General features: G+C 42.0%; 1 protein-coding gene across 1 annotated transcript in view; it reads left to right on the forward strand.

Annotated features, from left to right (window-relative positions):
• The window catches only part of TAF3 (TATA-box binding protein associated factor 3), a 128,045-nt gene that overhangs the window by 101,468 nt on the left and 9,673 nt on the right, over positions 1-16,904 (forward strand). The window contains exon 4 of the mRNA XM_049813919.1: positions 3,079-3,161. Coding sequence (XP_049669876.1) covers positions 3,079-3,161 — 83 coding nt within the window. The remainder of the gene's footprint in view (positions 1-3,078; positions 3,162-16,904) is intronic.

The raw sequence follows: 16,904 nt of genomic DNA on the forward strand, positions 1-16,904 counted from the left end.
TTGAAGATTAGCAAAAAAAATGCAGCACATGGCAATAAGGGGCTTATATGACTACTAGTATTAGTTCAGGTGAAAGAAGTATTGCTTATACATAAAACTGGACAAATCCACTGACAATGTATTTTTAGTTAGCTACAAAGGAGTCTTATATTGCTGGACTTTACCTCTTTGGTGATTTGGGAAGCTTAGTAATCCACTGTAAATGCTCTTCTGCTGGCCCCAATTCCCAGTATTACTCCAGAATGCTTCTCTTTCGTTTTAACCCCTAAAAGTACATGTTTCCTTAATTTAGCTTTTAGATCACACAATGTCTTATTTAGCCAGCAGTCGTGCCGTAAGAGTAAATGATCAAGTTACTGCTCGGACACTTAGCCCTCCACGGCTTGTCCGCTTCGGAGGCGTAAGCGCAGCCTGAAGGATGAGTCGTGGGCTAACTGCAGTTTCAGCTCTTGATGGACAGTAGAAAATGCCAGATTTCTATTTCTAATATTGCTATACTTAAACAAAAGAGCGACTCAACGGTAACGTTTCCATTTTTGAGTATCGTTATACTTATTCCCTAAACGTGCATCCCATCCCGTTGGGGAATCGAAGCTTTTTGATCAAGTTTTTCCCTGTAATTTTGCCCCGAGCTGCTGGAGGACACAGAACAGCAACCGGTATTCTGCATAAATGGCAGAAAGCAGAAGCTGAAGGCTGCGTGCTGGAAGCGTTCGGTGGTGGCACCGAGCAAGAGAAGCTTTTGTGCTGGGCTTGCCTGAAGCTCCGTGCCCCGCAGTAAGTGTTGGGGTGCTGCCCTTGGAGCCAGAAAAGGAGACGGCGAGCTGGGGCCCTGCCTCGAACCAAATTAAAAGCAAACAGTTGAAGCAGTTACACCCCATTTCTACTATGGAGATTACCGGGCGTGCTGTAGGAGCGACTGAACAGCTCACGAAGCAGCGGCTGACCCAGTTTCAGCTAACCTTAATATGCTGAGCTGTAAACTAAAGTAGTTGAGGTACAGCTTCATGAGAAATGGAGCCATCCTTGCGCCGGGGCAGGGCTCGCTGGAGCTGCCCCAAAGCAAACGGCCCTTACTCGTGAGTCAAAATCCTGTCGTCGATGTCGAGGAAGACCAGGCTATGCAGGATATAACTGCGAATGCTCCTGAATTTTCTCTCTGCGCCAGTCATGCAAACTCTACGCGCAAACCCGTGTTGCAGAAAGATGCTTCCTCTCCTCTTGTATCAAAGGATAAGATTTAGGATTGTCGTGGAGCCCAGTTTTCCTCTCGCAGCAGACTGCGATGTCGGTTATCTGAGCATAAAGAAGTGTTTTATGTGCTTTTCTGCTGCCACATGAGCCCCCACCAGCGTTGTTTAGAACATCTTGGTGGTATACAAATAATAATACAAAGGACCTTTTTACAAAGGGCGGATGACACGGGTATCTTTCTGTGCTGTGTGCTGGAAGCTAAGCAGCAGTGCCTGCCCTAGGAGCTTTGTATTCCAAATAGGCACCACAGGAGGAGGAACCCGCGGGAAAAGAGGTAAGATAATCTGTGCAAAACCCTGTGCCTGAGCCTCCTGTACCCGGCGTTCAATTCCGTGTCTCTATCCAGTGGACAATGCTACAAGTTGAGAGCCTGGGAAAGCAGTTAAGAGACTTACCTGTGGAAAGCGGCAGTGAAATTGTTGCAGGCCTTAGGAGCTTCAGAGGAAGAAAGCTCTTGCAACACTCCAGGGGAATGACGTAACAAAAAATGGTGCTATATAAACAAAAAAGGAGAGAGAGACCTGTGAAGTAGGCTAATGCATATCCATGGAGACCTTCACTGAAAAGCACGGTTAACTGCGTCGAAACAGAATTACTACTCAGGCTGCAGCTCTTCTCTCTCTGGAGTAGACACCTCCTGATGGCAGCTCCAATTCTTTGGGCAAGGTGCACGGCACGGGACTTTGTCATTACCGTTCCTCAATGTAAGTCCTGAGTCCTCCCGCTCTGGCCTGCTGTCTCCGGCGCTGCTTTCTGTGCTTTGAATTGATTGTTTGCCCTCTCTTTCTTTATGAAAGCTTTTTCAAACAGCTTTCTCCCACTGAGAGTTGCTCGGGTTTCCGTTTGGTGTATGCAAACTATCTTCGTCTCTTTAAGTTCCTGCACCAGATTCGGCTAAGTGGTTGTTTTATTATAAAAGTATGATGATGCACGTGCTCAAAATGAGATCGGTTTCCCTCTCTTTCTGTATATATTCACATATATATATATAACCTATATACACTTCTCATATATATGGATATAAGTTGAGCGACTTATGTATGGAGAATCGTTACAATGTCAGCTGTAAAATCTGATATGATTCTGTACATGTTTTGCAAAGCAGTAGCTTCATGGGAGTTGGTAATTTTGGCAGATACTGGTTCAAGGAGGTTAAGGACATATTCAAGTGGTGTAAACTCCACCAGATACTGAGGTTGGAAAGCAGGCCATTTGAAAAATAACCATTAGAAACCTCAGCCTAATTGCGTTAAAAAGCAGTGATTCTGTTATACCTGTGTGGATAAGCGCTTTCATAAAGTATTCAGTGTCGGTGCTTGGGGTTTATTTGCTTCCTCTGTGTCTAATTTCTATTCAAGAGGGTCATAGTACATTCATGTGATAAACCTGGGAAATAATTTAATTTAAATCTCAGAAAAAAGTGCAAACACCACTGGGCACCTACCAAGTTTGAGTACTAAGGTCAAAGTATTTCACGTCATTGTTTAGAAACAAACTGGGGGTTTTTGCGTCTCTGGGAAAATACTAAATCAGGAAGACCTGTTAACAAAGTGTATGAGCAGGTAGAAATGCAATGAAGTTTCAAGTTGATTTTTTTAGTCTGGAATTCATATTTGTGATTTGCTATGGCTGGGAGTTCCCAACAAACTCTGAGCATCCATGCCACAGCACGAAGCGTGAGAGAGCGGTGATCAGTCTGTCATAGGTCTGTCTCATTAAACCGATATACTCTGTTTGGTTCACTCCATCAATGCTTTCATGTAATTAATATATTTTGGGAGTCTGCTTGCAGTCTTTGACTGATGATTGTGTTCCCTTGTACAGATAAAGGTGGAACCAGTTGTTCCGGCTCCATCACCAGTTATTCCTCGGCTGACATTAAGAGTGGGTGCAGGCCAAGACAAGATGTAAGTACAAATAAATCCATCTGCAAGGTGTACGCTTACCACAGTTCATCCTCTGTCACTTGTGGTAGCTCTTATTTTCAGTGGGAAACGCTTAAAAATTAGTGGCAAATGACATCCATGCAGCTATGACATCTTGTGACTGTGCTAATGAAAAATCAAGGAGAATGCTTACCAATAGCAACTTTTTGGACATTTTTCCCTTTTTTTTTCTATTCTCCAAGTGGGACCCATCATCTTCTATCCTTTCTACTGTGTTTCTCACTCTGTGAGTTTCGAGGGCATGGATTACAAGACTCCATCGAGAGTCACATGATGCCTCCAGTGATATTTAGTGAGGTTTCCGTAATGGACGGTTATCCCTAGTGTAACCTACAGCTAAGTTTCATAATGCTCTTCAGCTAACAAATGTTTTCTGCTTTAAAACGTAACAGTTGAAATTCCTTCATACGCGTCTGTTTTATTATAACTGTTGATGATTATTCATGAGTGTACCTAACACATTTCAAATGTCGGTTCATTAGCTCCATAATTATTGGGTGCTGTTGTACAAATAATAGTTACTTTGTGCTGTATGAGTGTAAATAGGATGATCCCTGTCCTGAGATCATACAGCATAAACAGGTGGCTGGAGAGGCTGAGGAAACCATGTGTCACTGGGCTTTTTAGGCTGGTCCTGTGTTGAACGTGAAGGGTTTCTTTTAATTGGGTTTTTCATGTTTTTAATGGCACAGAGCACACTTTCATGTCTGATGGTAAACATGAGCACCAGATTTTTTTTTCCATTCATCACATTAAATATTGCTAATGTAGTTGTTTCTCTTTTGTAGCCATTCTGAACTAAATCTCCTAATCGCTAATTTTTTCTGCTTTATAAGTTTAGTTGCGTCTTTGATGATTATTCTGGTTTTTCTGTGCTGTCCTACTCTTCAGTAGGTGACTTTTACTAGTTTGAAGTTGCTACCGGACTTTAGTCATTTCTTGGTTTCTATGGGACAGCCCCACCCCAAATATCAGGGCTTCTTCCTGCTCTTCAACCGTTTCTGCTCTTTTCCTTTCACAGTATTAGAGTGTGATCTAAGATTTCGGTGCCTCAGAGTGCTGTAGGAAAGCTCTTGCTTTCTCAGAACAGTTGTCTGTCCTGCTGTGCAAATTTGAATGTGCACGGGTGGACAGACTGTCCCTTTAAAGCCCACAAATCCGTTTTCCTCCTTGAGGAGCTATGGATACTTTTAAACTCCTCTTTTTCAAGGACTGTACTAGTGTTTGTTTGGAGAAAATTAAGTCATATTTTCAAGGCAGAGCTTCTAAATTAAACTTCTGAAGCCATATTTTAGCACCCGAGAGTTGGCTTTGCTTCCCGTCTTATCTCACCCCAGTCTTTCTCATACCCACGCACATTTTGAGAAGGGACTTCAGACTCCATCTGCTTGCTACAAATCATATGGATACATCACTGTCAGCCCTGCCAGCCCGTGGTGGGTCAGAGATACTGAAACCTTGTTTTATGGCCTTTTGGGAAACTCGCTTCAATCCCAGTTTCTTTTGTGCATCTTTAGTGGCACCCTGACCTCCGTCTGAGGACCTCAAGCATTGTGATCCTTAGCACAGCAGAGCCTAGAGTTTAAACCCTGACTCCAGGATGGGAGATACACAAAGCTGACTTCGTTCAAAGTTTCTAGACAAATTAGGGGAGAATTAAACACCAAGGCTGAGATCTTCAGGGGCGGGGGAGTCCTGGAGGCAGCTGGTAGGATATGCTAAAAAGTGGTTTTGCTGCAGCTCGCTGCAGCATCTGTACTGCGTCTAGGAGGGGAGCTTCATCTTCTCCACGTGACGCTGGTCCTTGAGATTGCTTTAGGATGCATGGCCAAACGAGGTTTGAGTCATTAATATTCCATCTCTTTGCTTACTAGTTTCCCTTTTCTACTTTAAATATCTCCTCACTGCCCACCATACTGGCACCCTAAAGTTCTCCCAGTGTAATGGCTGTATCACCCAGTTGCACCTTCTGGCTGATGGCAAACAAGAACTTACAGGGCTTTGTAATAGCTTTTAGGATTTGTCATAGTTTTCCAAGGCAAAATCCAGGAAGAAATTTGGCGTTATACAGTTTGCGCCACATGGCTCTGGGAACTGTTTTGTGTTGTGTGTCGATCCGATGTCTAATGCGGCAGGGCTCGCAGTGGAGCTGTCCTACTCTCAATAATACTTTTGCTTTCATGCTCAACAATTAATATTCAGCCTGAACTCAGAGCATATTTTAATTTTCATGTGTTGTGATTGTTACGGAAAGGACTGGTGTGCCTCTGAGGCAAAGCATTGCATAGCTGCGTGTGTGGCTTGGACCTCTGAAGTAATACCAGAAGTCTCTGCGACCCCTATTTAAAGTTATTAGTTGAAAAGACCATAGTAGGATCATCAACCTTTTAAGCAGCTGGTAACAGGCAGAAACAAAAGCTTTTGTGACATGTTATGGTAAGGGAAAACTAAACTTATGTTTCCTCTGTGTTGGTAATGGAGTTCTGAATATCTGGCAATTATCATATAGAAATGTTGTGTTTCAGTTAGCACGTCTCTGGAGTTTACTAGCACGGGATTGTTTGAGAATACCATGAATTGCCATTGTGGTGGGTTGACCGTGGCTGGACACCCGGTGCCCACCAAAGCCACTCTATCACTGCCCCTCCTCAGCTGGACAGGGGAGAGAAAATATAACGAAAGCCTTATGGCTCAAGATAAGGACAGGGAGAGATCACTCACCAATTACCATCACAGGCAAAACAGACTTGACTTGGGGAAATTAGTTTAATTTCTGACCAATCAAATCACAGTAGGATAATGGGAAATAAAACCAAATCTTAAAACACCTTCCCCCCACCCCTCCCTTCTTCCCAGGCTTAACTTCACTCCCAAATTCTCTTCCTCCTCCCCTCCAGCAGCGCAGGGGGACAGGGAATGGGGGTTGGGGTCAGTTCATCACACCTTGTCTCTGCCGCTCCTTCCTCCTCAGGGGCAGGACTCCTCACTCTTCCTCTGCTCCAGCGTGGGGTCCCTCCCACTGGAGACAGTCCTCCATGAACTTCTGCAGCATGAGTCCTTCCCATGGGCTGCAGTCCTTCATGAACTGCTCCAGCGTGGGTCCCCCATGGGGTCACAAGTCCTGCCAGCAAACCTGCTCCAGCGTGGGCTCCTCTCTCCACGGGGCCACAGGTCCTGCCAGGAGCCTGCTCCAGCGTGGGCTTCCCACAGGGTCACAGCCTCCTTCGGGCATCCCCCTGCTCCGGCGTGGGGTCCTCTTTCCCCAGGCTGCAGGTGGAGATCTGCTCCACCATGGACTTCCCTGGGCTGCAGGGGGACAGCCTGCCTCACCAGGGTCTTCCTCACGGGCTGCAGGGGAATCTCTGCTCCGGCGCCTGGAGCATCTCCTCCTCCTCCTGCTGCACTGACCTGGGGTCTGCAGGGCTGTTCCTCTCACATCTTCTCACTCCTCTCTCTGGCTGCTGTTTCCGTGCCTGCTGCAACTTTTTTCCCTTTTTAAATCTCTTCTCCCAGAGGTGCTACCACCATTGCTGATGGTCTCAGCCTGGGCCAGCAGCTGGTCTGTCTTGGAGCTGGCTGGCATTGGCTCTGTCGGACATGGGGGAAGCTTCCAGCAGCTTCTCACAGAAGGCACCCCTGTAACCCCCCTGCTGCCAAAACCTTGCCATGCCAACCCAATACAGCTGTGGAGAGGTATGAGAAAAGTTTTGGGGGATTCATAGAATTTGATGAGTAAAAACTAGATGGAGTAATGACTTATTTCAATTTCCTCTGTTAGAGAGAAGAGCTATTTGGAGACTTTTGAAAGTACTTAAGTACCTATTCAGCTGGAGGTTGGTTTGTTTGGGGGAACTTCATATAAAACATTGTCTTTAATGGAACTACTTACAGATCTTGGTGAGCCCATGAAGTCTTTCGGGTGTCTGAAGAAAAAGTGTCAGATTGATGGTGCTTGAAATGGAGATTCATGTCATACCATAAACACAGCACAACAACGGCAACACAAGTTTACTCAGATAACGCAGCAGTGGTGGGGAAAATGCCTTTGCAGTGTAGCAAACTGTTTCTTCTCTATCATTTTACTTCTTGGCTCCTCCGCTTGGACCAACATACAAAGTAGTGATGGTAGTGTCAGAGAAGTCTCCTTCTTTCTTGTTTCTGTGAATACGAGTACATATTGCTCCTAGATTCAAAGCGATACCTGCATTCGAGCTTGTCTGGTGTGCAAATATTCTTACAACACACATCAGTTCAAAAGAGACGGCTATTAATAACGTTAGGTCAATAGACACAAAAATGTACTGTTGCTGAAAGATGGATAAACCCACATTGGAAAAGCTGTTCTACTTTAGCTTTTTTTGGTAGTGTTTTAACTGCACAGTAAAACAAGAAGAAAGTAGATTATAATCAAAGCATTTCCATCTTAGTTGTAAACAATTACAGCAATACTTGCATGGATGCCACATTAGAAGAAATTTACTGGATTCCATTCTAATGCAATTAGAGCTAATTTTGTTCTTTAAATGAATAAAAGGTCAGCTAGTAAATCTAGTTTATCTCAAGTCCAGGCTTCAATAAATTGTTTTATTTAATTTGTTGTAAAAGATCTTATCCTTAATGGGCCTAGCTCTTATTGGTTTGCTTGGGTTCTAAAATATTTATGACCACCTTTTTAGATATGATTTGAATGATATGTTGGAAGGGTTTTTCACTGGGGGTTTTTTCCACTCCAGTGTTATCAAGGTAGATTGCTAACTGAGTTAGCATAGGAAGGAACTAGAGATGCTATCTTTTTTTAAAAAAACAAAACAAAACAAAACAAAAAAACACAGCTAGTATAGACTTCTAAATTTTAAATCGACTGCAAATGATGAGCAGAATTTAATACTTTTATTCAATTGCACCATGGTTTCTTTTTGTCTAGTTATTTTTTCTTAAGCACAATCATTTTTTATACCTGTAAGTTTTTAAAAAGCATATCTGTTGATGAGGTGCTGACATTCTAGCTACTACCACAGTTGACATAAACTTCAGCAAAAGTACGTGCTGTAATTTTTAATGCTTCAGATAAATTGATTCTACATTGAAATACAGTTTTTAAGAAAAAACACATGGCTTCTGACACTAGTGCCAGACCACAAAGCAGAGTACCACTCACCGGTTGCTGTTTCAGTGCTTCTGTGACTTAGAAGCAGGATATATATTTTTTGTGAAATCAGGTCTCCAGATCTACCTTAAAATTTCAGGCTTTTGCTCCAGACTTGTACTGCATCATATCATAGCTCTGCCATCAGCAGGGAACCTGGAAACAAGACATGAGAAGGGGAAAGACAGGTCTTCTAACAGTGTTTAACTTGTAAACCTGACCTGCTGCTCTAATGAAGTTGCCCCTTATCTTACATATTTTTAAAGCGAGTAGATACGTGACTTTCTCCAAAACCAGATCGCACACATGCTCAGATACGTATGCGTATGTGTTTATAAAAAAATGTATATTAAATAACCTGTGGATTGTAAAATAAAATCCTAAAAGGATTAAGGGATAGAAAAATTTTTGTTATCCAGATATTTAATTGACTCCACTAAAGCTTTTTATCGCTTGGTAGGATATTATCAGTCCAAGGCCTAACTTACATTTGTTTGGAGGCTCACTCGGCTGCATGATATCCCCATGACAAAAGGCACCAGCATAGCTAGCTGACATCCTTTGTAGGGAATCTCAAAGCCAAGTGGCAATATAGACCAAACCAGAACCTGTCCTGTCGCTTTCTGTTTTATTACACCGAGTTTCTGTGATCGTCCACCTGAGAACCTCTACTGCAGTAAGGTGCTCATGGCACGTATTTTTATAAATAGGCAAAATAGCATGTGTCTGAAAAAAAGGAAGCCTGAAAGGAAATGCGGCTTGAGAAAATCTCCACATTGAAGCTATAACCCTACCTGAAACACAGCTGGACTGTGGGAGGAGTTTATTTTTCGTAAATTTACATGGTTTGGGTCATCACTGCTACTTGCTCAAGAATTTGTTATTTTAAGTGCAATCACAGCTGGGCAACAGAATTGCACTAAAACAGGTCTTTATTCATACTTTTTGAAATTCTGTAAAACTTCATTATCTAACCTGCAGCATGCAGAGTACCACCAAGTTTATTATAGGGTAATGTTCTCCAAAAACCAGATGCCTAAATGATGGATCGTCTATCTGCAACAAGCTTTAATTTATGTAAGAGCTGAGCTGCAGACTCTCCAGAGAGTGAATTTTCTTGGGAAAACTACACACACACATACACAATCAGACTTTATAAAGGTAATGGTGCCAAGGGAGGAGAGAAGACGACGGTATTAGCAAACCCATCAATAGCTTTTTATTGACCTGGTTGAAGACAAGAAATTAGGGAAGGACCATGGTGGTATTCCCCTAAGCTCACTAGGGATCTGTAGTTGCTGCTGCAACATGAATATGCATTTTTTTGAAAACGGCTCAAACTCCCCGGGGAGTTGTGAAAAAAAGCTAGATACCGAAGACAGGACTTTGCTATTAGCTTCAGTTAAACTAGAATTCTGCCCTATGTAGTTTCCAAGAATGCATCTTATTTTTAAAGTATCATCTTTGGTGGATATTCAGGATCTTTCATTTTTAATAGGGTTGTTCTCGGACAGATAAATCAGACCATGTGAAGAAACTTTTGAACTTTGAGTGCTATTTAGTGGAGAGCTACTCAGACTTTGATAATTTAGATGACTGTCTTCATAGTGTTTGCCCACAATAGCTGAATAATGGGGTTCATTAACCTCCCTGTGTAGGCATACCCAAATTGTTTGCCTCTAGCCTTGGCTCCCTACGTGTGGCTGGAGAGGAAAGGATTGGCTTTTTATTGACTTGTCAAGCCGTAGGTTTGCATTACTGGCCAAGTAGCTCATGACCCATTCCATTTATTTCACTGTTTTGTGGTGGGGAAACAGGTAAAGGAATCCTGCTGGAAGCCCCTCCTTCCGCACGTTTTTATGAATAAGAGCAGTGTTTGGAGCAGTTAAGGCACCGTGACCAAATCCTCCAAAAGACGTAATGCAAGCAGCATGGGGCTATTGTGGGACACAGCTGTGGGCGGTGTTGGTTACCCTGCGAGACGTTGCTTATTCAACAGAAAGCTCTGGAGGAGAACTTACTGTGGAATTAAAGAGGAGGGAAAAAGTGATACTTCGGGGAGAAAAATGTAGAAGGATAAACCACTGTTTGGAAAAATTAAACAATAGAGTCCGGGCAGCAAAAGTCTGTGTTTATTGCAGTACTAATGGGTATCCCAATTATTTTACAGTGTAGCACTTAGCAGAGAAGGACCGTGTTAACCGTGCGTTAGCAGAATTAATGCTCTGGGTGTCAATCCAACTTTTGCTCTAAGACGGAAAAGAGCGTGTAACGGTGAAATAATTTTTTTATATGATCAATAGACCACCTAAGTGAGGAGGCAAAGTAATGGGAAATGATCTTGCTCCTCTGCAAGGCTGCAGAGGTGTGCGTAAGGAATTCCAGTGATCTTTACAGCTTTCATAAATCTTTGTGTGTGTATATACATACCCGCATTTTTCTGTTCTGTAGTCTTTTAAATTGGAAGAGCTGGAGGACTGATTTTCAATGCCTTTTTAAATGCTGAATGTATTTTAATGAAGATATTGTCTTGGGTATGATTCATATCCCCTTCCCAATTGTTCTTTTTTTAGTGTAACATATTGGCCCTGATCCTGCAGTAAAATCCCCATGTGTGGTCTTGTATCCATCCAAAAGTCTCCTTCACTTCAGTGGAGGCTCCCCAGCCTCTCCCTTGCTGCAGGATTGCAGCGTTTACATGCAAAAAAATGAAGAATACCATATCCCTTTTACCAAAACAAGTAAATGATCATTTTTGTTTATATTTCTAGAGGTGATTTAGAAGAGTTTTTTCTTCCTTGAGTGTGAGTTATTTCCAACTTCAGATGTAGTCCTTAGCTTTTTTCTTCTTTTTTTTTAATTACTGAAGCCACCCCAACTAATTATTCATCCTGTTTATGGAAGGTGGTAGGCTGTGGCAAATTATTTTCATTTTGCTGCTGGCCACATTGGGTGATGACTCCAAAAGTGAATCCGTAAAAAGGCTTGAGTCATTAGAAAACAAAACAACTTACTGTGAGATTCTTTGATTTTGCTGCTTATTGCTCAAGAGTAAAAAAATTGTACACTGTATACCACAATTAAAAAAAAAAAAAAAAAAAATACTTCAGGCAGGTTTAGACACATAAGCAAATTGCTTGTCTAAATGGGCATGAGCAGCTGCCCTTATAAAGCACAACAGAAACCGACCAAATATGTGTGAAAGATTAGAAAGGCAGATGGGCATTTGTTTAAAAAATAGAATTTGCTCCGTAGAAGATGACTGCAAGAGACTGATTTGTTCTTGTCTTTGACAGAGGTGCTTCTTTTTATTCACTCTTTTCTTGAAGTTTTTACACAAAAGTGAGGAAACTGTACAGACCCAAGGATTCATGTTATAGTTCCTGGGAGCGGGATGTGGGCAAGAGAGCCGTAAAGAAGTAGCCATCCATAGACACAAAAGAAAAAGGTGCTCCTACCTGAATTTAGTAGAGTTGTCCTGCGAGCAATTGATCCCTAGCTGTACGGAGCCTCCAAGTTCAGGACTGACTGGCTCGCTTGGTTCTTTCAAAAACACGTCTCAGTAACAAGCTGGAAATTACAGTTTACTGGCATAATTTTGTGGTAGTTAATAAAATTCGTCCTCTACACTAGTTCTCATTAAAGAGAGTAGATGTAGGATTGGTTTATGGGCAAGCTTCTAGATCATGCATCCCATAACATAGCCCAAAACAAATGACAATAAAGGGCGCTTTGCAAGGAACACATAAGAGAAAGTTTGCAAAGAGCTCATTGGCATAAACATGTTTTACCAGCTTCTGGTTTTGCTGTTGAGAGCTCAGCAGAAGGGGATAATGCCAGGTGGTTTTCACATCGAAGCTCTGAGCAGCTTGTTATTGATGATAAGAGAGGAAAGAAGATGAAAGATACCAAGACGCCACGCTACCAGCTCAGTTTTGTTTTGTCAGACTAGCGACGAACCATCCGGAGAAGTAAGTCAGAACGGTGAGAAAGAACGGGAGGGAGATTTAGGAGTCATCGGCAGAAGGGTGTTTGTGGTTGTTGGGAGAAATACCCTGCTGTAACAGATACGGAGGGCGGAGGCCAAGGGCAGAACTCTGTTTCACTTAAAGTAATGGAAAAATAAACAGTAGAAAACCTGTAATTCAATTTCAAGAGTGCAAATGCCCGTAAACCAAAGGAGTTACCTAAAAATGTCAGCTGGACTGAAGACCTAATGGATTCAAAAGTGGTGTTTTCTGCCTGTGGGAAGGGGGCACTTGTAGCAAAATGACTACAGAGTGAATTGTGTGAATAACTCCTTCCAAAAGGATGTTAGGAATAAGCATCATACCTCTAGGAGAAAAAGTCTGTTAGAAAAGAAGTTACGTCTTCAAGGCCAAAGACTTTGGAGGTGAAGTCAGGCTTGGCAGAAGTCAAGCTAAATTAAATGTTGTGAAGGATATTGAGCAAATAGGAAAAGAAGGGAAGAAGATGGACCATGGAAGTGAAGACAGGGAGATGAAGGATGATATCGGTATGAGCAATGAACAGAAAGAATACTTTCCTTCTGATCCTATGTTCATTCTCTGCTGAGAACTGGGACAAGATGGATAACAGCAGTAGGTTGACGGTGGTGGAAATTACCATAATGAATTGGGAAGTAAAATATAGGGACCTTTACGCGCTGAAGTCAAGGAACGGGATAATCTTTCTCCCAAGTTCTAGAAGAACTGGGTCGTGAATTTGCAGACTCAGTGACAGGTAATTTTTAATATATTTCTTTTAAAATGCAATGCTTATTAGATCTATTTTTAATGAATAATAGAATAAATAGAAGTGCTGAAGAAGAGAAGAAAGGGAAAGTGATTTAGACACCCGCTGACAGCCGTGCACATAATTATAAAACAAATTTTGGAGGAAGAGCTGATTAAAGGCTTGGAAGTAGTAGAATAAAACACAGAACGGAAGTAAACCATGCCAACAGGCTTGATACCAATCTTTGATAAGTAACTGATTTTCTAGGCTAGCCTAGTCCAGTTGGCAGTCCCTGCAAGAGATGCAGCTGGCAACAGCTGATTTTTTGCCGTGCATCTGGGGTATTTGTTTCCACCACCAATGCTGAGAGCAGCTATCTCCACTTCCCAGTGCGGAGTGATTTCTTCTGGACTGGGGAAGCCGTCTCTGGGTGCAGGATCAAATCGCTTCCCTTCCAAGGGAAAGTCACGGCTGCGGTGGAGAAGAGGTGAGACGCTGGCACGTGAGTAGTTGGAATAAAGTTGACATCTGTCCTACCGTTGGAAGAAGGAATGCTCTCTTCTGGGTGAATAGAAGATGGCAAATTCGAAGTGGATTTCAGGAAAATGTTTAATACTATCACACAGGACATTCATAGTGAAGCTGGCGAAGATGGGATTAGCAGAGGAACTGCTCAGCAGTAAGGAACTAGCTCAAAGGAAGGTAGCAACTGAGAGTTGTAAGAGAGCTTATATATCCAGAGAGGAGGTTACTAGTGAACGTGCTCAAGGATGTATTTCAGGACTGGTTTGATTTAATAATTTCATTTAAAATTTTGTCACAGAAGGAGGTACAACACTGATGCTTTTTGTTGGCAGTAAGGTTGAAGGAGCGTGTCAGTACAAATAAGGATCTGATGATTGTCTGGAAAGAACTGGATCCCCTTGAAAGGAAAAATGGTATTTAATTCAGTAAGTCAAAAATTGCCGTTAAGGCTTTGCATTTGAAGTGTACCAATAGAAACTTCAGCCAGAAGTAAAGAGCTGATCGGTAGGTATATCGCTACGATAGGTGCATTAAGTGGGTGAGGGATCGTTAGTTGATCACAGAACGACAAGAGTTGCCAACACGATACAAGTGTGACCGTAGGATGCATTGCAAGAGGTAATTTTAGCAGAGACAGTGAAAGTGTCCGGGCCATCATATGAGAACCTGTTGACACTTTGTCTGAAATGTTATACTCAGTTCTTGAAGGCAGCTTGTCTTCAGGAAGGATGAATTGGGAAGAGCAGGTGCAGAGGAAGGCTTGGAGCGCTGTTAGGGGGAGCATAGGGGAGCCCGTGTTATGATAGGAGAGGGGAGCAATTTTGTGTGTTTAGTCTAGCATGTGAAGAGGCGATATGATTGCTGGCTACAAATACCTTAGGCAAGTAAACATTTTGGAGGGAGAAAGCAATTTAAGCTAAAGAACAACGTTGGCACAAAAAACAAATGGGACTTAATTGGCTATGAATTTAGGCTGGAAATTAGAAGAGGTTGCTGTGCCATCAGAGTGGTGAGATCCTGGAACAGGGTAATGGTGGGAATAAAAAGATAAACCGGTTTTAAGGTGAAGCTCAATAAACTTGCGAATGGGATTAGGTGACACGATGCCTGTAAAATCACTAGACTCATTTGCCCGGGAAGGGATGTTTGCGGGGTTTTGCCGTAGTGAGGAAGTGGAGAATGGGCTGTTGAGCTCCACGTGCACCATTGAAGGTCAACACGCTTAGGTGGAAGTTGTGCCATTTGTGTGAGACCAGGCAGCATCCACAAAAATGGAAGATATCTTGGAATAAGTGTTGAAAGTTTATTTTCCTTGATAGAGAAGAATATCACTTTGCAGGCAATTTATCACATGAAAATATTTATATTTTTTTAATTTCAAGTTTAAGCAATGAAGTCTTTCCACTTGCAAAATTGCTAGGGGCTCCACTGGAGGTTTGATACGTTTTGGCACTCTGCAAATGCATGAGTTGGTCATATTGTGTATTTGTGCAGCTTGTATTTGCCAATATGACCTGTTGGCACAGAATAAAATATTCAGCAGGGCATAAGCGATAAAAACTAAATTTCCCTTTCTAAAAGTAATATGGGAATTAGCCTACATTACAGAGCTTAAATTACACTGATTCTTCTCCAGGGTTGGAATAAAATTTTCAAAATCGTCTCTAATCTGTGAAGAATCTAAACCATATGGAAATCTTCCTAATTCCCCTGGGTGGTTTTGACACTCTTACCCATAGGTCTTAGACTATTCCGTTTTTTTCTGGTGCAACAATCTCGGTTCCAGGTGTGAGACTGTTGCAGTGATTAAAATAGTTACACCACTTAACTTTCTAGCATTGAGGAACTTATATCAAAAAGGGAATAGCAATACTAATAGATAATAATACCACTCGTAATAATCCGAGTGAGTTGTACTAGTTTTGATTACATCAGTGCAGTGATGGTGTCATTCTCCTACATACAAAGACCCCTTTAGCTCCTGCTCCTTACTTAAAAATGGGTCATGGGTTCAGAAAAGAATTAGGACTTTTCAAATGTTGTTTTTCCTTTGGGCAGAGAAACAGCTTCTTTGGAGCTCTGCCTTTGAGAAACAAAGTTTCCTGTGATTTTTCACTAGACCTTTCAAAGTACTGATACAGCGTTTTTTTGGAGCTCATCACCCGTAGCAATCACTCAGCCCTGTGGCTCATATCCTATTTTTGAAAAGCCATTTCCTTTCGGTGCACATGTCTTTTCCCTGTGTTTATATCAAGCAGTCAATGGGGCTTTCAGCTGTAAGGATCAGAATGAAATCAAATAAATTACTTCCAAAGATAGGAAACCATTTCACACCTTGGAGCCTCATTTTGCTCCAGATGTAACGTGTTACGGCTCATGCCAGTTAGAACTGATTATAAACCAACTGACCTTGTTGCGACACTTAAAATCTTGGTAGAATTTGTACTTTGCCTGCAAGTCGACACTTCATTTTCATCCTGTTTGGGTTTGGATCTGTAGCTGTGAACGGGGTGATTGCCCCAGAGTAATGATTAAAATAGGTTTTCATTCACTCTGTCGTTATGAAGAAGTGCATCACTACATGCGTTCAATTATAAATGCACCGAGGTTCTGTAAGAAATACAGTTCCTGCTAGCATTTAAGAAGAAATCCAAAGTGAATTTAGGTTGCACACAACCAGATACACAGTGTTTACATTAATTCTGGTTTTTTCTTAAAGGGAGTGGTAGCCTTTAGTTATGATTTATAGAGACTTTTATTACCACATCTATTCCAAGGGTTCTCTCACACCCCTTCATTCTGGAGGAACGATTTTGCTTCAAAAACAACTTTAATTGACTTTTTATCTTTCAGTGTAGAATGTGTTTGTGATATATTGTCAGGCAAGCAGCCTGCAGAGAAGTGTAATTCTTGTCTCAGGCCTCTGAGTGTGTTGATGGTGGATGATTTTCATTTGTATTCGCTTACCTCAAAAAATACTAACCCAGCCTCAGTTTTAGAGTTTTTGGATTGGGGTGGGGAGGGAGGTGAAATTCTGTCTTATTTAATATTGTACTTACAGACTTTTAATATACAAGCGGTGATTTTGGAAGCATATGAAAAGCATACTTGGGAAAGAAGGTAACAAGATACATATGGTGATGTCCAAAAGTAGAGTTTAAATCCAAGCGGGGACCTAGGTACCAGGATGATCGAAGCTTTGCTGTAGTGAGTACCGCCTACTTGCAGTGTGCTCAGTGCCTCACTTTTCCTGTCTACAAAATAGAGCTCATAAATCTTGCCATCATTTACATAGT

This window comes from Accipiter gentilis, chromosome 11 (genome assembly GCF_929443795.1).
Source record: "Accipiter gentilis chromosome 11, bAccGen1.1, whole genome shotgun sequence".
Lineage (NCBI taxonomy): Eukaryota > Metazoa > Chordata > Aves > Accipitriformes > Accipitridae > Astur > Astur gentilis.